The following is a 22,398-nucleotide window of genomic DNA, read 5'->3' on the forward strand; positions in this document are numbered from 1 at the left end:
GTAAAAAGAAACTGCGTATAGTGATTTATAAGATATTCCACAATGATGCCCAGTGATTCACATGGGGATGCTAGGTTGTCATCAGTGCTCTTGTGTATCCAATTATTTATTATTGGAACACTAAGCACCTACCCCACTGATTTAAGAGCTTTTCAGGGATACAGTTCAGCAACTTAAGAATGGCTGTCACATTATCATCAGTGCTTTTGAGGAACTAACTGGCCTCTCTTTGCACACAGAGGACCCACCTTTCTGATTCAAGAGCTTTTCTTTGATGACGTCCAGCTGCCAAGTTACTGTCAGTGCTTTCAAGTACAGCTGTATCATTTTGTCATAGTATTGTATTGTTTTTAGCGGCTCCGACATGTTTGCATGCATCAGCCTTGATAACATAATGGCGGCTCTCCACACTACTTGATCTCTGGCAGTCTCCCTATTCAGTCCCTTGCCTCTAAGGCCACATTCTGTGACCTCATCCCTGGTCTTTTTTTGCTCTGCCTCTTGCAACCCTACCCTCAGTGTTCACACTTATCAACCGCACACAGTTGTCGTCATCCATCCTCTCACCATGCCCAAACCATCTCAATCTACCCCTCCTAATCACAACACCAATATATTCCAGTCCCATACTTCCTCTCAGCTCTTCAATCGCAGTTCAACCCCTCCTTATCACAACACCAATACATTCCAGTCCCATTCTTCCTCTCAATTCTTCAATCACAGTTATGTCATCCTCTCTGAATTAATGAGGACCTATTGATTGGAGAGCTTTTCCACGATGAAGTCCAGTGATCTCCGTATGGCGGCCAGGTTCTCGTCAATGCTTTCGAGGATCCTGTTGCCCTCTCGCTGGACGCTGAGGACTTCCTGCTGCCTCTTCCACTCCCGCCACTCTCGCCGTGCCTCCTGCTCCTCATCCCCTCCTGTATAACCTCCAGGGGGATGCTTCTTCTGCATTTGTTCCTGTGTGAAGCGATGATGATGGTGATGACGATGGTGGTGTGTATTTTTGCTGCTGTGGCTTGAAGGGACGAGGATGATTTGTGGCTGCTTTGTGTCGTCGGTTTTGATGCGCTTTCGTTGTGGCTCCGGGGATGAGGAGGGGGATGCGGGGCCGGACTGGGGTGAGCCTGGGGACGGGTGCTGTGTTGTGGTGGGTCCGTACATCGCACTACTTGACTTGCCTCGTATTGTGTTCATGTTACTCATTATATCGTGAAGTTCCTGAAATAAGAAAGAAAAATGTTAATCTTTAAGCAATGATGTCCATAAAAGTATACATAATTAAGTTCCTGAAATCATGTGTAAGTTTTTCTGAAATTTTAAGTAAGTTTCTGAAGCCAACTATATATCAGTTCATTAAACTATATATGTTCAGGTTGAGTAAAAATATCTATCTATCTGTCTATTGCCAGATGCCTCAATCCCATAAGGGGTGACCAGAAACGAACATTGTGTGTTTTATTTTATTATCACAGGATGTAAGACCTTTTATTACCATAGCCAGTGGGGAAGTGTCAGCGAACTTTTGATTGTGACCATTGAACTAACCTCAAAAAAATCATACTTTCTTGTAATAGTTTCATCGCCATACATGTTAATCTTATTCAGTACGTTCCTGTAAGTCGTAACCAGGTTGTGCCACTTCTTCTCTACCCTGTAAGGTGTCACTTCATATCCCGCCTCACACAGCTTGGCACTCGCATCCTCGTATAACATCTTCATGGTGTATTTCCCATCCTGGAACTTTGGCCACAACTGACGTATTTCAGTGAGGAAGCAGTGAACCATTTCCGATGACCAGACGTGATACACCTTGCCTGTAAAAGAAAGACCAACACCTGTAGGTTTTATTTTATTCAGTGACACCGGTATTCTATCTATCTATTGCCAGACGCCTCAATCCCATAAGAGGTGGCCACAAACAAATCGCCTCCATAACACCCTGTCCCCCACCACTTCATTGCCCTGCTCCCAGCTCACACCCCCCTCTCTCATATACCTCTCCACTCCATCTCTCCATCTCGTTCTTGGCCTCCCCTTCCCCTCCACCTCACTTACATACACTGTCATTGTAGTCTGTCACTCTCCATCCTCTCAACATGGCCAAACCACCTCAATGTGATGTTGAAATACAGTAACGATACAGTACAGTAAATACAAGCATAGCAGCTCATAGTGTGTTGTCCTTAATTATCCACAGAACTGTACTCAAAACACAACACACTGCTTTGCAATCTTTAACTCTGAGCAAAAAAGTCATTTTTTTAAATATGGTTTTCATTACAAGATTATTTTAGTGACTCTAAGAGGTGTTGCTTCGTATTCAAAAGGTTAAGATCTCCACTATACCATTAAACTTGAGACAACTTATTATTTTTTTTTTACATACAGTTTCATTCAACTTGAAAGATGTGCCTCATGTACTCCTGCGATAAAAAGACTGTATTTTTTTCTAGCTGGGTTGGTTGATTAATAAAATACAGGCAGTAATGAGGAGGGGAGAGGGAGGGGGAGGCCAAGGATGAGATGGAGGGATGGAGTGGAGAGGTATATAAGAGATGGGGTTGTGAGCTGGGAGGAGGGCAGTGACATGGTAGGGGACAGGGTGACATGGAGGCAATTTGTTTGTGGCCACCCCTAACAGGATCAAGGCATCTCACTATAGACAGAATGTACTGTACTCACTCAGGATCCAAGAACCATGTCAACAAATGCTGCTTGATGTAAAATACTCATAATCCCTTCACTACAGTGACATTTTCTATATTTACTCGTAGTCTTGGTGTCTCATTTTGCTTAGTACAGTGTTTAATGCCTTTTGAACTGGAGAGGTTAAATTCAGTATACCCTTCTCCAGCCCTGTGGAATAAAATCATTCAGAGGCAGCAGAATCAACCAAGAAGACATAACCAAATTCAGTGGGTAAAAAAGGCTTATAGAAGGTGTATCAGATAGAGCCACGATTCCTGGGGCTTGAATGATGAGTGAATGGAAGTGTGGCTCTTTGGATCGGGCAAACTTTGGCTGCCTGGACATTGCTACTCCTCACCCTGCCCTAGAGTGGGAAAGGAGGTCCAGATGATGATGAAAAAGGCTCTCAGTGTTAATCTTTTGGACATAGTGTTACATCAAGGAAGAATATACAGCATTTTATCTTGAAGGGAACTAGTGATTTGCAGATTACAGTAGATATAAATTGTGTTGTACAGTTGTGGTTGAGAGAAATATAAATACAGTATCATAAGGGAAAATCTTGTACACTTGTGGTTGACAGAGATATGAATACAGTAAAGGTAGAAGGAAAAAGTTGTACAGCTGTGGTTGAGAGAGAGAGAGAGAGATAAATACACTAAAAGGCCAAGGAAAACTCTTGTACAGTTGTGGTTGAGAGAGATATATAAATACAGTTTAAAAGGAGAATGCCACGTTGAGTACACCGCTTCCCATCCGATCAGCGAAGTTAAGCAACGTTGGGTCTGGTTAGTACTTGGATGGGTGACCGCCTGGGAACACCAGATGCTGTTGGCATCCCTACGTCAAGTGGGGTTGGTGGAGGATTAGTGCCCCTCCCTGTAAAACAATTATCTCTAAGCCATTGGCCACCCCATTTGGGATACATGGCGTCTGGCAATGGATGGATGGATGGAAAAGGAGAAGGATAAATCTGAGTTAAGCTTGAATGGCTGTCATGTAATACAGTACCTGTGCTCATCTTTGTGGAGATTATAATTTGAGCTGATGGCAGTTGAGGATTGTTTGGTGTTGATGTACATTCACATTATTCCAGTGGGTATTTTGCAGCAACCTGTAAAAAGAAGAAAGTGTAACTCATCATCATTTTTACAAGCTACAGTGATTCCCTGATTTAAGGTAAATGGCATTTTATTTGTAATACTTGTGGAGAGGATGGAGAGTGAGAGACTAACAAGGAGAGTGTATGTGAATGAGGTGGAAGGGGGGAGAGGGAGGGGGAAGCCGAGGATGAAATGGAGGGATGGAGGGGGGGTGAGATAGGGGAAGGGGAGTGAAATGGTAAGGGACAGGGCAACATGGAGGTGATTTGTTTATGGCTACCCTTTACAGGATTAAGGCATCTGGCAATAGACAGATAGGTAGTAAATTAACAAATAACATAATTAACACTAAAGTCACCACTCCATTAATGCTGCCAGGGGTCCCAGTATTACTAAGTTCTGTAAACAATGTAATTTTTAGTTTTATGTCTCTACTAAGGGTATGTCTGTAACATCAGTGTAGATAATGTACTGGAAAATTTTCTGAATAGCAACATTAATCATGTTAAGAGGCATAGCATTAAAATCTTGCACTAAATATGGTAGAATATGTGAAATTCATATCTAGCCTAGCAGTTTACCTGTCGAAGTAAACTGACATGCCATACACTGCAATTTTGGGAAGAATTATAGTAAGACTTAAACAGACAAGAAAAATATTTAACTAGCTTGTAACATGACACATCCAGTATACCGTAAGCATGTACCACTTCTACCATCAACTCGGCGCCAAGATTAGCAGTTGGAGACACTAATTGAGAAGTCCACCTGGTAAAAGGCACCTTTCTTACGTGTTGTTGGACTTGTAGTTAAGGACGAGCAATTCTAATTAGGCTAAATATTGATGCACATTATTGGAGATTGGTTTCCGGCTGTCAGTACTCTCGCTATATGGACTGTTCTCCACCTAAAGGCGAAGTGTATATTTATTTTCAAAATGATATTATTTGAGGTAAAGGAGGTGTTTCGGATTACAGATTTTCATATATTAAGAAATGACAGGGTGAATGGTAGATAGTAGAGTTACAAACAAAAAATATTCAGAAGGTGAGATAAACCCATACTTTGATTTGTAAACATTGGAAAGCATTTGGAATAGTTTATCTTATTTACAGGACTTTATCAGATTGAAGTAGAGAAAGGTATTTACTGACTCCTTATAATTGTTTCTTGTTTTGTGTTTTTTTATTATACAATTATTTAAAATCTGATGGTGGCAAATATGGGTTATCATGAAGAGAATTATACTTACATTTAGGGCGAGATTGTCTGTGGCATTGATAATTGTTGACAGTCAAATGGAGGCACATGTAAAGTATTTCTCGTCAGGAGTTAATCAGACGCCTTTATGTTTTGACTGGAGTGATGATGGCACTGTATGTTATGCGGCTTATACAGGCATTGCACTGTATGACCCTAAGGTGAGGTTTTGGCTGTGGTCTTTCAGTGCTGTATAGAGTATTTTAGGAATGTGTTTCTTCAGTATGTAGTAGGCCTAGTTACGACATAATATCAGCCTATTATAGCCATATCTTTTGCTTTTTATTAGTAAAATACTCTAAAGATAAGATAGTTTTCCTCTGTCTTTACCAATGTTGCTTATGAGCCGTTAGAATTACACACGCAAGTCTGTTATAACCTAAATTCTTATATTACACATGTATATGCCTTATTTGAAGAATGATGAGGCTGATATATGTTAAAATGCCCTTTCTTGCGCCAGTTGCCATGGTGGTAACTAAATTAAAATTTTACAGTTACTGGTACTAAGTCAGCTTTTAGCAGTACGGTACAGTATACATATTTTTTTCCTCCTCTAAGCTTAGCCCTTTGGCCGCGACCTAGCATCTCTTGGTCATTCCCTTGGATATGGCCCAAGTCCTTAAAAAATTAATGTTAATTATTACTTTGTTGCTACCTTTTTAATAGGAAATGATCATGACTTTTCTGTTTTTTATGGTGAGGAATTGGAAAATGTAAGTACGTTAAGTACTTGGGTAGTGTGATGAGTAAGGATGGAGATTTGGAGGGTGAAGTGCTTGAAAGGGTACAGCAGGGAAGAAAGGTTGCTGGTTCTTTGAAAGCAGTGATAAGAAACAGGGAAGTGAGCATGGAAGTGAAAAAGTTACTACATGACAGTATTGTGATACCAACTCTAACGTACGGAAGTGAAGCTTGGACGTTGTTGAAAGGACACAAGTCAAGAGTGAGAGCAGTGGAAATGAGTTATTTAAGAGGAGCCTATGGAGTCACGTGGAGAGACAGGCTGACAAATGAGGATATAAAGGAGCATTGTGGTGTTGATGTGGATGTGATAGGAAGCGTTAGGAGGAACACACTGAGGTGGTTTGGCCATGTGGAGAGGATGGAGGGTGAAAGACTGACGAAGAGAGTGTATGTGAGTGAGGTGGAGGGGGGAAGAGGGAGGGGGAGGCCGAGGATGAGATGGAGAGATGGGGTGGAGAGGTATATGAGAGAGGGGGATGTGAGTTGGGAGCAGGGCAGTGAAATGGCGGGGGACAGGGCGACTTGGAGGTGATTTGTTTGTGGCCACCCCAAACGCGATTGAGGCATCTGGCAATAGATAGATAGGTAGATATTGTGATAATGGTAAAAAATGCACCATTCTACAAGAAAATTGTCATTTTCTGAGAAAAAATGCAAAAAAAATTAATTCTTGCTATTGTCTAATTTTGCATCTCCACAGCTCTGGTCTTGCCCACTCATATCAGGGTTAGTCACTTTTCTCCAACAGATTGCAAAATATCCTAGGTTGAGGTATATGAGAGAGGAGGGTGTGAGTTGGGAGCGGGGCAGTGAAATGGCGGGAGACAGGTCGACATGGAGGCAATTTGTTTGTGGCCACCCTGAACGGGATTGAGGCGTCTGGCAATAGATAGATAGATAGATATATAGACATCCCACTCAAATTCGAGGGAATGTAGTTGTCATATGTGGTATAGTACACGGAAAAGATTTTTGTCAGCTGTGGACTGTAGTATCTGATTAGTCATGAAGAGTAATTAGCCAGGTGACCATAGTTACCCACTGCTGCCAGAGGGTTAAACTTATTGTTGTGTATATGTAGTGGTTTTGGTAACTGTTTGTGGTTAAATATGTAATTAGATCAGTTTAGAAAGATAGTTGCCAAAAAATTAACTACAGAAGACAGAATTAGGTATTGGACATCTTTGAAGAAGTTATTTTGAGAACTAATCCCAGATAGTATTGGTCTCTAAATAAATTGTTTTTGGATCTGTTTTTATTTTATACTTTCTTTTCATTCGGCCCCTAAATTTATCATCAGAATATTATGATTGAGATGGTTTGTATATATACCTTGATCTAAAGAATATCAAATAAACTTTTTCGTCCAATCCTATGTCGCCCCATGAGGAGTGTAGGAGTAGTGTGATGATTGAGATGATTTCTATATATACCTTGATCAGAAGAGTATCGAATAAACTTTTATCTGTGTACTCTATCCGTCTATCCATCATCCATTCTTATGTGTTTTATCTGCGTACTCTATCCATCTATCCATCATCCATTCTTATGTCACCCCATGAGGAGTGTAGGAGTAGTGTGATGATTGAGATGGTTTCTATATATACCTTGATCAAAAGCATATGATAAACTAATATCTGTGTACTAATACAGTATATGTACATTTTCAGGCTGGGTCAGTGATAGGAGCGAGTTCAAAGGTCCATAGCAAGAGAATCACATGTGTAAGATGGATTCAGTCGACAGCATCAAGAAGGGCAATTATTTCTACTGGTGCAGATGGGAAGGCTGTTGTGTGGACTGTGGCGCCGGAGAAGACAGAAGACTTTTATGTTGTCCAGCCATGTGTTGTCTTAGGTTGGTTGATTATTGTGGGTGTGAAGTATAAGAATGATGGTAGATGGGGGTGCTCACCATCCACTCACTCGATGTAGTGCTGCTTTGGGTGTCTGCCTTTTCCTCTCGTCCATCCTTCCTCTTCTGTCTTTCTTTCCTTCATTCTTTCCACCTCCTTCTGCCTATGGGTGACTTTACACACCCTCATCTGTCTTTCTTTCCTTCATTCTTTCCCCTTCCTTCTGCCTGTGGGTGACTCTACACTGAGTGACAAGCCAAATGGTTTCCTGTATCAGGAAACTATTTACTACGCTGGGTGGTAACCATATAACCAAATTATGGCGCCTGGTGGTTTAGTGGGTAATTAAGGTGCTCCAATCAGATTGAGCCAGTGAAGGTTTATATCCAAGGGATGGTTGGGGTTTATTGCTCACGTAATGCCACTCAGGGATGAGTGAGGCTGGTCACTCTTACCGGTATCTTAAATGTCAGGACCAACTTGCCTAGCCTCGGGCTCCTATGCTCCTCATGGGGCAACACGGGGTTCAATGAATGAATTAATTTTTTTTCCTGATGTTGTGCAGATCATGATGATTTGGTGTTACTGGCTGATGGAATGGTTGTTGATAAGGAGGATGAGGAGAAGGTTCTGGTAGTGACAGCCACCACCGATGTCCTCACCACCTGGCTTGTATGTCTGTGCACAGGTAAGGTTATGTGCAAGAAATATACTCACTCAATACTGTCACTTATCTAGAGACATGACCAGCGTGGGAAGGAGGTGGAAGGAAACACATGTGAAATAGTCAGGAATAAAACTTACCTATGTTTCACTTGTGTTTCCTTCCACTTTCCTCCTACACTTATGCATACCTGTACTGTGGTCCATGAGAGGGGTGCCTTCATGTAGTGTCACTTATATAACTGGGTGGTTCCACTGCCTGGTTATAAAAAAATTTTTCATTTTCCCACTTAAACAACAAAATAAGGATGGTGGACCGCAGAAGACAGGCAGTTTCAGTCTGCAGTCTACTGGGTTTACTGCCAGACAAGCTTGGGGTTGCTGTTGCTATTGCTATTACAAACCAATACTATACTTACTGTAATAGAGGAAGTAAATGACAGAATATTAGCCATTAGAGTGTGAGAAATTTCATGTTGCAGGTTATTAAGTAAAGAACAGTAACTTCATTGCAGTTTTTCATTATTCAACTCCTGTATCAAATATTTTCTTTCAGTTCATCACAGTTTTTCATAATGCAACTCTTACATATTTTCTCCCAGTTCATTGCAATTTTTCTTTATTGAACTCAAATATTTTCTTTCAGTTCAATGGCTGTTTTTTATGATTCAGTTCTTAATTATTTTCTTTGAGTTCATTGCAGTTTTTCATGATTCCACTCCTAAATATTTTCTTTGAGTTCATGTAGTGCTGCCTACTTCTTCCTTAGCCTTTATCATTCTTTTTCTGTGCCTGCCTTCCTCTCTTCCTATTTCTCCCATCTTTCCTATCACTTCTTATTGCTTTGCTTTCCTTTACAAGTGTCTTTATATTGAGTGACAAGCCAAATGGTTTCCTGTAAGCCAAGAAACCATTTACAGCACTGGGTGGTAACCATATAACCAAACCATACGTGCCCCTACATGTCAACAAGTGGGTTGGTGGAGGGTTAGTGCCCCTCCCCGTAAAACAAATAACTCAAAGTCAAATGGCCACCCCTTACGGGACTATGGCGTCTGGCTATAGATAGATAGATAGTTCATTTGCAGTTTTCCTTGATTCCCCTCTTACATATTTTCTTTCATCTTCTTTCAATTCATTGTTTTCATTCAACTCTTAAATATTTTCTTTCAGTTCATCGCAATTCCTCTCTCCTTATTCAACACCTAGTTTCTTTCACAAAATATTTTCATTCAGTTCATCACAGTTTTTCCATTACTCAGTTCTTTTAAATATTTTCTTTCAGGCACCTTTGAATGCCTGAGTGCCAGTACTCCTCCTGCCAGACTCTACATAATGAGTCTTCGCCTGTATATGACAAAGGAAGCCTCGTATCCATTGCTGGTGTGTGGTGGACATGACTGTAAGGTTTATATCATGACAAGTGATGAACTAGGTCATTACCAGCCCGGGTGTGTGTTGTCTGGACATGAAGACTGGCTCACTGCACTTAATCTTATGACTGAAGGTAAGTACTGTAGTTTATCAGTACAGTAAAAGTCCTGGAAGCCAAATCGCACGGGACTGAGAGTTTCAGACTATTGGGAGGGCCCATTGAAAACATTAGAAATATGTAGATGATAATTAAATAAACACTTAAAATGATACAGGTTATTGTTTTACTCACTGGAAATGCATAGAAGTGTTGATGAATAGTCTCAGGCAGGTACACCCAAGTTCAAGGGCAAGTCCAAACCAGATAAATCCTTTGGTAAAGCCAGGAAAAATTCAAAAGTCCCGAAAAATTAGAAAAAAGTCCAGAAAAATTAGGAAAATTTCCCCCTGACTTATTCGGAGTATTGGGATTTTCAGATTATTGGTGGCCAGATTAGAGGACTTTTACTGTACTTAGTGTATTTGGTGCATATTCGAGATTGGCTCCATCAGATAGGTATTTGTGAAGCTACAGAGTGTAGTGAAATTTTTTTTGGCCTATCAGATGGAGCCAGGATTTTGAGGCCTTGAATGATGAGTGAATGGAAGCGTGGCCCGTTGAAGTGGGCAAACTTTGGCTGTCTGGACATTGCTACTCCTCACCTTGCCCTCTGGGAAAGGAGGTCCAGATGTTGATGATGATGATGATGTTTGAGGCACCTGGGGTTATGGTGAGAATATATATATATATATATATATATATATATATATATATATATATATATATGTATATATATATTTGTTTTTCTAATGCAAGGGAAGAGGAACCAAAGGCCAGGAGTCTGCAAATTGTTCTCCCCAAGAAACAACAAACAAGATAACAGAGAACCAAGAACTGTATGTCAAATCCATGGTTAAAGTTGGTCCCAGATTTAATATATTGTATCTCTAATGAATTGAGTAATACAGTGACTTTACCATTCTTTCACCACACTTTCCAGTTTATAGATGTCATTTCAGTAACCAAATCTCCTTTACTTTTACAGCTTCTCGTACGTTATCGGCCCATGATTTCAAGGTTCTAGGTCCATGAGCTTGGTTCCTGAAAGGTTTTGGTTTATTGGCAGAAGATGGTGGCAACTGTCATCCATTCACTTGATGTACAGTAGTGCTGCCCACATCTTCCTTCACCTTTATCATTCTTTTTCTGTGTCTGTCCTCCTCTCTTCCTATTTCTCCCATCTTCCCTGTTACTTTTTATTACTCTTCTTTCCTTTTCAGGTGGCTTTGCATTGAGTCACAAGCCTAATGGTTTCCTGTAAGCCAGGAAACATTTACAACGCTGGGTGGTAACCATATAATCAAACCATACGTGTTCCCACGTCTCAATAAGCGGGTTGGCAAAGGGTTAGTGCCCCTCCCTGTAAAACAACTAACTGAAAGACAAACAGCCACCGCTTGCAAGGTTATGGTGTTTGGCTACAGATAGATAGATGGAATTTTAAAGGAACTGAGTAGAACACTTACCAATGCATCTATCTATCTATTGCCAGATGCCTTAATCCCATAAGGGGTGGCCACAAACAAATCTCCTCCTTGTCTCCCTGTCCAATGCCACCTCACTGCCATGTTCCCAGCTCACACCCTCCTCTCTTATACCTCTCCACTCCATCCCTCCATCTCATCCTCGGCCTCTCCCTCCCTCTCCCCACTTCCACCTCACTTGCACACACTCTCCTCAGTTGTCTCTCACTCTCCATCCTCTCCACATGGCCAAACACTTACCTACCCCTCTCATATACCTCTCCTCTCCATCCCTCCTCATCCTCGGCTGCCCCCTCCCTCTTCCCCCTTCCACCTCCTGTGCACACACTCTCCTCAGTAGTCTCTCACTCTCCATCCTATCCACATGGCCAGGCACTTACCCCTCACATATACCTCTCCTCTCCATCCCTCCTTCTCATCCTAGGCCTTTCCCCCTCTCTTCCCCCTTGCATACACTCTCCCCAGTAGTCTCTTACACTCCATCTTCTCCACATGGCCAAACACTTACTTTCAGATAATGGGGATATACTTCTGGCGAGTGGATCAAAGGACTCACTGGTCCAAATTTGGAGACTATCGACTGTAAAGAACGACGAGATACAAGAGTCAAAATCAGACAGCAAAGAACTTAAACTGAAGAGCATAACATTTAGAGTTGCAGAGGGTTCCAAGGAGCGTACGATCTCCGTGTTCCTAGAGGCGGTTCTGGCGGGACATGAAGGGATGGTGTCGGAGGTCTGCTGGGCTCGTCCGGTCGTGAAAGGTAAGCATTTGTTACGACCTTATGCCGTTGTGAAAATGTGGGATGATGTAGGGTCCACAAGCAAGGTAAGAGAAAGAATAAAAGTGGATGAACTGTCATTTTCATCATCATCATCATCATCATCATCATCATCATCTTTATCTTCATCTTCATCATCATCTCATCATCATCATTATCATCTTCGTCATTATCATCTTCATCATCATCATCATCATCATCATCATCATCATCATCACTGTCATCATCTCCATCACTACAACTCCTACGCACACCTAAAACAACTGGGGGAGACAAGAATCAGGGCAGGAAGGAAAGAGAAAATATAAAAGTAGGAGAATTATCAGCAAAACAAGCATTTATATAGACCCCACAATTCAAATAAGCATTCAGATGGTGATATTTTGAATCCTGTTGGTAGTACAGTATGAGGGAGTGTACAAGGGAGCTTTACACAATTCTGTCTGTCTGTCTATCTATCTATTGCCAGACACCTTAATCCTGTAAGGGGTGGCCACAAACAAATCGCCTCCATGTCGCCCTGTCCCCCGCCATTTCACTGCCCTGCTCCCAGCTCACATCCCCCTCTCTCATACACCTCTCCACTCCATCCCTCCATCTCATCCTTGGCCTCCCTCCTCCCTTTCCCCCTCCTGCACCTCTCACACCCCCCTCTCTCATATACCTCTCCACTCCATCCCACCATCTCATCCTTGGCCTCCCTTCTCCCTTTCCCCCTCCTGCACCTCTCACACCCCCCTCTCTCATATACCTCTCCACTCCATCCCTCCATCTCATCCTTGGCCTCCCTTCTCCCTTTCCCCCTCCTGCACCTCTCACACCCCCCTCTCTCATATACCTCTCCATTCCATCCTGCCATCTCATCCTTGGCCTCCCTCCTCCCTCTCTCCCCCCCCCTTGCTCCTCCCACACCCCCCTCTCTCATATACATCTGTTATCCATGGTCGGAAATAAATCACTTCAGCCAGTAGCTTATCCTTCGTACCTTGCAGATCAAAGACAACACCAACTACACAAACTCCTAACCTGTTCGAAGACCCAGGACCGTTCCATCATCATCTGGGAGCCTCAGGAGAACACCGGCAGTGAAAACAGTAGCAGTGGTGATGCTGGGAGTGGGACTGGGGAGAACGATGGTGGTGGTGGAGGGCTGTGGCTGGAGGTGGCGCGGCTGGGTGAGGTGGGAGGCAACATGGAGGGATATTACACCTGTCAGTTTGGTCCTGGCGCCACACACGTCCTGGGATGCAGTTATCAGGTAAAGTAATCTATCTGTCTGTCTATCTATCTATCTATCTATTTCCAGATGCCTCAATCCCATAAAGGGTGGCCACAAGCAAACTGCCTCCATCTTACCCTGTCTCCTGCCATTTCACTGCCCTACCCCCAGCTCACACCCCCCTCTCTCATATACCTCCCCATTCCATCCCTCCATCTTATCCTCAGTCTCCTTCTTCCTCTCCCCCCCCCTCCACCTGACTCACACACACTCTCCTCATTAGTCTCTCAATCCCTGTTACTCCTGTCCCCTGCCACTTTGCTGCCCTGCTCCCAATTCACACCCTCCTCTCTCATATACCTCCCCATTCCATCCCTCCATCTCATCCGCAGTCTCCATCCCCTTCTCCCTCCCTCCATCTCATCCTCTGCCTCCCCCTTCCTTATCCCTCTCCACCTCACTCACATTCTCCTCATTAGTCTTTCAATTCTTGTTACTCCTGTCTCCATCTCGCACCCCCCTCTCCCCGCTCCACCTCACTCACTCACACTCCTTGTTAGTCTCTCGATCCCTGTTAACATATATTCTTCCCCAGGGTGGACTACACATGTGGGAAGAACGAGGTGGCAGCTGGGAGCCGTGTGTGGTGGTAGGCGGACATTTCAACCAGGTAGCAGGCATCACCTGGGACCCTCTTGGCAGGTCAGACTCGTTTCATGACCATCCTTTATTCCGTCGTTTGTTATTGCTTGGATAATGTGTGTGTGTGTGTGTGTGTGTTGCTAGCCTCCTTTTCGTGACCTTTCTTTATTCTTTCGTTTGTTATTGCTTGGATAGTGTTTGTGTGTGTGTGTGTGTGTGTTTTTTGCTAGCCATCTTTTCGTGACCTTCCTTTATGCTGCTGTTTGTTATTTCTTGGATAATGTGTGTGTGTGTGTGTTGCTAGCGATCTTTTCGTGACCTTCCTTTATGCTGTTGTTTTTTATTGCATGGATAGTGTGTGTGTTGCTAGCCATCTTTTCGTGACCTTCTGTTATGCTATCGTTTGTTGTTGTGTGGATTTTGCCAGGGGAGAAGGATTGCAGGGATTTGGATACTGTGTGTGTGTTTGTTTGAACCATTTCATTGCTATTATAGTCCCATCATCATGATCACCGATTTTAATATTATTATTATTATTATTATTATTACTTTTACCATTTTCAGATACCTATTGTCAACCAGTAAGGACCAGACCACACGACTCCACGCTCCCTGGGTGAAGAATGGTGGGAAGGTAATGATATCTTGTGTGTGTAAAATTCTATCTATCCATCTATCTGTTATCTGTCTATCTATTTTATCTATCTATCTATCTATTGCAAGACGCCTTAATCCTGTAAGGGGTGGTCACAAACTGCCTCCATGTCACCCTGTCCCCCGCCATTTAACTGCCCTGCTCCCAGCTCACATCCCCTTCTCTCATATACCTCTCCACTCCATCCCTCCATCTCATCCTTGGCCTCCACCTCACTCACATTCACTCTCCATGTTAGTCTCTCACAATAAAAGAGCATAAAAAAAAAGGAAGTAGCTTATAAGGACTGTCTATAATTATTAAAGTTACGTATAATTTTTAAAGGTCTGTAATTATTAAAGTTACGTATAATTTTTAAAGGTCCATAATGATTAAAGTTACATATATTTTTTTAAAAGTCTATAATTATTAAAGTTACATATAATTTTTAAAGGTCTATAATTATTAGTTACGTATAATTTTTAAAGGTCTATAATTATTAAAGTTATGTATAATTATTAAAGGTCTGTACAGTAAAACCTTGATATAATGGACTTCAATAGACTGGAATTCGCTTTTATTGGACTCAAGGAGCTACCAGACTAAATTCCTATATATTGGAAAAAGTCCGATAAAGCCATAAGCAGTCCGGACTGCCTGACCACTTCAGGTATGTTCACCACAATAAGGTAAATAAAAGACATGTTTATCAGTGTACAGTACAGTATTATTTTATATATTATACCACTTTATTATTGTAGTGAAGGTATAATACAGTACTGCAATGGTAGTGAAGACAGTTTAAAAACCACTGGTGCGATCTGGACTAATGTCTGATATGTCGGAAAAAGTCTGGGATAGCAGGGGGAAGTCCGAATATCACTTTTATCGGAATTTTGCATTTTACGGAATGGCTTGGGCCCCAATTAATCCGTTATAGTGAGGTCTTACTGTATATTTAAAGGTCTGTATAATTTTTCAAGGTCTCGGCGTGGCATGAGGTGGGTCGTCCGCAGGTCCACGGCTACGACCTGTTTTGCATCACCAGTCTGGGCCGGTACAGCTTTGCCTCGGGGGCGGAGGAGAAGGTGATACGAGCGTTTAAAGCACCAAGCAACTTTATCAGCAACTTTGGTCGTATTTGTAACATTGATGTGGAGAAGGATTTAGGTCTGTAATACTGCATAACCATCCCCCATAATTTCTCTCTCTCTCTCTCTCTCTCTCTCCCTCCCTCCCTCCCTCCCTCCCTCTCTCTCTCTCTCTCTCTCTCTCTCTCTCCCCCCCCTCTCTCTCTCTCTCTCTCTCTCTCTGATACACCAGAAGCATTCACCACATACTGTAGCATCACATAAACGTATCCGATAGAGTCAGTAAAAGAAAATATTACCAGTACTGTACGTTAAAAAGAAATCCGATAAGATATTACCACTATGTTGCTACTCCCGACAGAAGAGTGTGGTGTCGGTGAGGGAGCTTCCGTACCATCACTGGGGCTCTCCAACAAGGCCGTTCTTGCAGGTGACTTGCAGGAGGAGCAGCGGGTGAGGGAGGAAGGGCAGGAGGAGGTGCAGGCGTACTTCACACCTCTAACTCTCTCAGGTAGGAGCGCCGTGTGGGGTGAGGTGAAGATCGTATGTGTGGGATAGTAGAATATTTACCATGGAATATAAGACAGCTGTGATGGCATACTTCTTACTGTTATACCTTCATAGCCAAACACTAACATACCTCACCCTGCCAAACCAAACGCTGGCATGCCTCACCCTGCCAAACCAACACTAGCATACCTCACACTGCCACAGCTAACACAACCATACCTCACACTGCCAAACCAAACACTAGCATACCTCAGACTACCACACCATACACTACTGCACTTTACACTACCACACCATACTACCACACTGTACACCACCACACATCATACACCCACTCTTGGCATTACTGCATCATATTGTACCACACTTCACACTGCCACACAACACACTATCACACCACACATGCCCCTTGTGTCTAGGATAGGAGTGCTGTGTTGGAGGTAGTGGCTGTTATTTTGGTGATATACTTGTATGTTTATAAGGTCACAGTGCAGTAGATAATATTACCACACCTTATAATCATTCTTAATTTCACAAATCTGCTAACATATTTTAGAAATTTGTTCTTATGAATTCTAGATGATTTAATTGATTTTATGAAAGGCCTCATATTAATCCCGACACATTAATGAAATATTCCATATTTTTATGTTTACTGCCTTCAGATAATTTTGTACAGCTTAGGTAGATCTCTTGTTGTTGTTGTTAAGTAACCTTGGCATGTCCAGCTGAGCAAACTCACTAGTCACAGGCAGGCAACTGCCCCTGCAGGGCTGTCACATGCAGTGAATTGACATTCATTTGTGGAAAGAGTGTGAAGGTTTTGTTCCTGGAAGGACACCATATTTGCATCTCAACCCAGTTAACAGGAGCACTGTAGTAGGCTGCATGTCACACTGTTGTTGTTGTTGTTAATTCCAGTCTGTCTGGGTGAGTAGACCTATCAACCACAGGCAAGCAGCTACCCCTGCAGTTCCATCCTATACAGTGAACAAGTGTTATTTGGTTATATGGATACCACCCAGCATTGTAAATGGTTTCCAGGGTTACAGGGAACCTGTAGGCTTGTCACTCAGTAAAAAACCACCTGAAGTGGAAGGAAGATTAATAAAAAGTAAGAAGGATGGGAGAAACAGGAAGATAAGCTGATACAAGAACACACTGTGGCTGGAAAAAGTGGGGTGAACACCTTCAGTCAGATTACATATATTCTGGGTTGCTGTTGCTCCTGTCAGACAGGTTTTTTCATTTTGGAAAAGATCTCTGGCAGTGAGAGGGTTAAGGAAGGTTATATATGATCCTTCCAATTCCCAAACTCTCCCCTTTGCTGGGGGGGGGGGGAATCAATAGCAAGAGTGAAATTATTTAAGAGGCTCAGGTGTAGTTTGGCTATGTGGAGAGGATGAAGAGTGAGAGACTAATGAGGAGAGTGTGTGTGAGTGAGGTGGAGGGGGGGCGAGGGAGGGGAGGCCAAGGATGAGATGGAGGGATGAATTGGAGAGGTATGTAAGAGAGGGGTGTGTGATCTGGGAGCAGGGCAGTGAAATTGTGGGGAACCGGGTGACATGGAGGTGATTTGTTTGTGGCCACTCCTTATGGGATTAAGGTGTCTGGCAATAGATAGATAGATAGTAAGAACCAGACAGTCTTTCATTGTCCACCCTCTCCACATGGCCAAACCAGCTCCAAGCATTTCTCTGAATCCTTTTATGTTACAACAGGGAAATTGATTGTTAGATATGTGTACAAAATCCCTCATATACTTCTCAACTCCATCCCTCCACCTCACCCTCAGTCTCCCCCTCCCTCTCCCTCCCTCCACTTCAAACGCTCATGATTATTGTATGTTCGCAGCGCCACCGACGGAAGATCAGTTGATGCAGAACACACTCTGGCCGGAAGCTGCGAAACTTTATGGCCACGGCAACGAACTCATGACCATGGCCGCTACATCTAACGGCCGCATCCTTGCCTCAGCCGCGCGCTCGGCCAATGTCATGGATGCTCACGTGATACTTTGGTGGGTGTACTGGTCTGGGTTTTGGTGGGTCTGGGTTTATTGGTCCGGGTTTTGGTGGGTCTGGGTTTACTGGTCTGGGTTTTGGTGGGTCTGAGTTTACTGGTCTGGGTTTTGGTGGGTCTGGGTTTACTGGCAGGTTTCCTGGGTCTACACATTGCTTGAGTTGCTAAGGGGAGGGATAGAGTGGAGAGGTATATGAGAGATGGGCATGTGAGCTTGGGGGAGGGCAGTGAAATGGTGGGGGACAGGGTGACATGGAGGCGCTTTGTTTGTTGCCACCCTTTATGGGATTAAGGCTTCTGGCTATAGGTAGATAGATAGATAGATAGTCAAAGAAGGATGGAGTGGAGAGGGATGTGTGAGCTGGGCAGTGAAATGGCGGGGGACAGGGCGACATGGAGGTGATTTGTTTGTGGCCACCCTTTATGGGATTAAGGCATCTGGGAATAGATAGATAGAAAGATAGATAGTCAAGGAGGGATGGAGTGGAGAGGTATATGAGAGAGGGGGTTGTGAGCTGGGGGGAGGGCAATGAAATGGCAGGGGACAAGGCACATGGAGGCAATTTATTTGTGGCCATTCCTTATGGGATTAAGGCATCTGGCAATAGATAGATAGATAGATAAAGTGAAAAGAGTATAGTAAAAGAGTTGAGTATACATTTGATTCAGTATAGATAAAGAGTATAGTAAAAGAATTGAGTATACAGGTGATTCAGTATATTTCTTTGACTTTCCACCAGGGATACCGATTCATGGCAGAAGTTGGATAGCCTGGAGCATCACCGGCTGACAGTAACACACCTCAGTTTCTCCCCCGATGACCGTTTCCTCCTGGCAGTGTCACGTGACCGCACATGGTCTCTCTATCAGCGCCACATCTCAGCTCAATCGGCCTTGGGTAAGCAGTCCGCCCCCCCCTCCACCCCAATTACAGTGTTTTATGATTTCCTTGCCATGTGGAGAGGATGGAGAGTGAGAGACTGATGAGGAGAGTGTATGTGAGTGATGTGGAGGGGGAGGCCAAGGATGAGATGGAGGGATGGAGTGGAGAGGTATATGAGGGAGGGGGGTGTGAGCTGGGAGCAGGGCAGTGACATGGCTGGGGACAGGGCGACGTGGAGGTGATTTTTTTGTGGCCACCCCATATGGGATTAAGGCATCTGGCAGTAGATAGATAGATAGATAGATAGTTTAGAGGGATATTTTTAAGTGATTGGAGGGACATAAGTGGGTGATGGAGCTACCCAGGTATGCAAAAGGTCCCTCATCTCCCTACCTATCCCCGAAAAGGATGATGGTGGGCTGCACGAGAGGGACAGATTCATCCTACAAGTCACAAGGTACACATTTAAACAGTCCTGGATTTGTTATTCAGCTTTTAAGAATTCAGTGTCACATTTCTGTTTATTGATGTGGATATAATTCTTCATCATGTCAAACAAATGTCAGAACCAGCTTGCCTAGCCCTGGGCAGTTATACAGATGTCCTTGAACTCCTTCCCTATCCCATGAAAGGAGGATAGTGGACTGCAGGGGAAGGGTAGGATCAACCAGCAGTCTACAGGGTTGGTATGGAGAAAATGGGACCACAACAATACATAATGTGTTACTTAATATCCAGGCTACACATACACTCTTAATCTACTGGCTACATATATTTAATCTACACATAATTATCTATCTACCTACCTATCTATCTGTCTGTCTGTCTATCTATCTATAGCCCGATGCCTTAATCCCGCAAAGGGTGGCCGCAGACAGAATGCCTCCAAGTCGCTCTGTCACCCACCATTTGACTCCTCCCAACTCGCTCCTCCCTCCCTCATATATCTCTCAACTCCATCCCTCCACCTCATCCTTGGTCTCCCCCTCCCTCTCCTTCCTTCCACTTCACCTACATACACCCTCTTAGTCAGTCTTTCCTTCTCCATTCTCTCTACACGTCCAAACCACCTCAGTGTGTCTCCTAATTTTCTCAGTCACATCCACATCCACCCCACAATGTTCTCTCACTTCTTCTTTCTACACATACTTAAATTACAGGCTACACATACAAGCTGGTGGAGTTCTCAAAGCGGAAGGAGTGGATTCATTCGCGTGTGATTTGGTGCGGGGCGTGGCTGCCGGACTCCACCCACTTCATGACAGCATCACGAGACAAGACCGTTGGGGTGTGGGGGCCGGAGGGGCAGGACGGGGGCTGGGTGAGGGAATGTTTGCTTACTGAGGCCAACGAGGTGACCGCCGTGGCTGTGACATCGGCAGCGGAAGATAAGGAACGTGGAGAGTGCGTCCTTGTGGCAACTGGTAGGATTTATGCTCAAGTATAGTCTAGTTTTTATATAGATAAGAACCCGTATAATTTTTCCTTATTCTCGTAAATACCAGTAATTCAGTTTTTTGCCACACGCTTGTATCTTGGAGAGGCTGAGGCATTGTGGCAACTGATAGGATTTTTTGCTCTATGTTCAAAAGTCTAGTTTTATGCACTGTACGTACTGTATGATTTATGGGGAGGGGCACTAACCCTCCGCCAACCCACCTGTTGACATGTGTTGTTATTATTATTATTATTATTAGTTGTTGTTGTTGTTGTGGTTGTAGTTGTATTTTTTTTTTTCCAGTATGTTATCTGTATATTTTTATGCGGTTTTATTCCCTGCACTTAATTTGTCAGTGCTAAATCATTGTGGCAAATTTTATGCTTTGCTGTATTTTCACCACTAGTGTTGTTTTTGTGTAGTGTACATTAATTCTCCCTAAATATGCAGTGTTGTGCCATGTAGTATTATCTTACAGGAGCTAAGGCATTGTTGATTATTAAGGATCCAGTGTTTGTAGAGTCAGCGCTGCAACTATCCCATCAACACTGCAATACCTTTCCAATACTGCTAAATGATATCCATTTATTTATATCCTTCTCGGGGTTGGTTTGTGGAGCCATCAGCATCAGGAAATTGTTTGTGAAGGAGGCAGTTCTCTTGGAATTTGTGTTGGAACTCTCCCACCAAAACAACAATGCCTTACTATCTATCTATCTATCTATTGCCAGATGCCTCAATCCCGTTTGGGGTGGCCACAAACAAATCGCCTCCATGTCCCCCTGTCCCCCGCCATTTCACTGCCCTGCTTCCAACTCACTCCCCCCTCTCTCATATACCTCTCCACCCCATCCCTCCATCTCATCCTCGGCCTCCTCCTCCCTCTTCCCCCCTCCACCTCACTCACATACACTCTCTTCGTCAGTCTTTCACCCTCCATTCTCTCCACATGGCCAAGCCACCTGCCTTACTAATATTGCTAAATGATACCCTCTTATTTCTATCTTTCCCAGGGTTGATGTGTGGAGCCATCAACATTGGAAATTCTTTGTGGAGGAGGCTGTATTCTTTGAGTCAGTACTTAGGATATCTCACCAACATTACAGTACCTTACTAATATTTTTAAATGATATCCTCTTATTTTTATCTTAACCCAGGGCTGGTGTGTGGAGCCATCAACATCAGGAAGTACTTTGTGAAGGAGGCAGTTCTCATGAAATTTGTGTTGCAACTATGCTAACAAAACTACAATACTTTACCTATCTATCCCCCGACAATACTTTACCAAAACAGCCAAATGATATCATCCTATTTCTGTCTTGACCCAGGGTTGGTGTGTGGAGCCATCAACATCAGGAAGTACTTTGTGAAGGAGGCGGCGTTCTCCGAGTCAGTGCTGCGAATATCCCACCAACACCATGAGACCGTCCGCTGTCTAGCATTCAGACCACACCAGGTGGAAGCCGGGAACAGTGTAACCCTAGCCTCCTGTGGTAGTGATATGAGGGTAATGCTGTTTGAAGTTACAGTAGAGTGAGGTAGGGGAAAGTCATGTTAATCCTTTGGTTGCAGATTCCGTAGTATGAGGGAGGGGGAAGCGAGTTGGGGGGAGGGCAGTCAAATGGTGGGTGACAGAGAAACTTGGAGGCGTTTTGTCTGTGGCCACCCTGTACGGGATTAGGGCGTCAGGCTATTGTTAGATACTGTAGATAGATAGATAGTTTTGTCTTTATGGAAGGGTGAAGTGGAGAGGTATGTCTGAGAGGGGTGTGTGAGTTATGGAGAGGGCAGTGTACTGGCAGGGGGGACAGGGTGACGTGCAGGCAGTTTGTTTAGGTAATGGTGTTTGAAGTTACGGTAAAGTGAGGGAGGGAAAAGTCATGTTAAGCCTTTGGTTG

General features: G+C 43.5%; 2 protein-coding genes and 1 pseudogene across 2 annotated transcripts; 2 read left to right on the top strand and 1 right to left on the bottom strand.

The window, feature by feature from the left end:
• Window positions 1-564: 564 nt before the first annotated feature.
• On the bottom strand, window positions 565-4,668 carry LOC145411901 (uncharacterized). Its single transcript, XM_080281873.1, has 4 exons — window positions 4,589-4,668; window positions 3,706-3,808; window positions 1,552-1,820; window positions 565-1,224 (listed from the first exon to the last, which is right to left on the bottom strand). The coding sequence occupies exons 2-4, from the start codon at window positions 3,713-3,715 to the stop codon at window positions 754-756; spliced, it is 750 nt and encodes a 249-aa protein (XP_080137999.1). The 5' UTR covers window positions 3,716-3,808; window positions 4,589-4,668; the 3' UTR covers window positions 565-753.
• Window positions 3,413-3,531, top strand: LOC145412243 (5S ribosomal RNA; annotated as a pseudogene).
• Window positions 4,669-5,095: 427 nt separating the features above from the next.
• On the top strand, window positions 5,096-22,037 carry Elp2 (elongator complex protein 2). Its single transcript, XM_080281877.1, has 15 exons — window positions 5,096-5,218; window positions 7,475-7,661; window positions 8,225-8,347; window positions 9,608-9,829; window positions 11,795-12,043; window positions 13,054-13,164; window positions 13,210-13,319; window positions 13,876-13,982; window positions 14,487-14,556; window positions 15,540-15,726; window positions 16,009-16,158; window positions 18,012-18,177; window positions 18,920-19,077; window positions 20,223-20,486; window positions 21,829-22,037. Exons 1-15 carry the CDS (start codon window positions 5,096-5,098, stop codon window positions 22,035-22,037), a joined length of 2,436 nt encoding a protein of 811 aa, XP_080138003.1.
• Window positions 22,038-22,398: the final 361 nt, after the last annotated feature.

Source organism: Coenobita brevimanus, chromosome 11, assembly GCF_032717465.1.
Source record: "Coenobita brevimanus isolate Jiangsu-jjx chromosome 11, ASM3271746v2, whole genome shotgun sequence".
NCBI lineage: Eukaryota > Metazoa > Arthropoda > Malacostraca > Decapoda > Coenobitidae > Coenobita > Coenobita brevimanus.

Excerpts from the sequence above, each read along its gene's own strand:
- LOC145411901 (XM_080281873.1), bottom strand. Across the intron at positions 1,225-1,551 it reads GAAAGTATGATTTTTTTGAG|GAACTTCACGATATAATGAG; the intron begins GTTAGTTCAATG and ends TTCTTATTTCAG.
- Elp2 (XM_080281877.1), top strand. The coding sequence starts at position 5,096 with ATGGAGGCACATGTAAAGTATTTCTCGTCAGGAGTTAATCAGACGCCT. Across the intron at positions 13,983-14,486 it reads ACCTGGGACCCTCTTGGCAG|ATACCTATTGTCAACCAGTA; the intron begins GTCAGACTCGTT and ends TACCATTTTCAG. Across the intron at positions 14,557-15,539 it reads GGGTGAAGAATGGTGGGAAG|GTCTCGGCGTGGCATGAGGT; the intron begins GTAATGATATCT and ends TAATTTTTCAAG.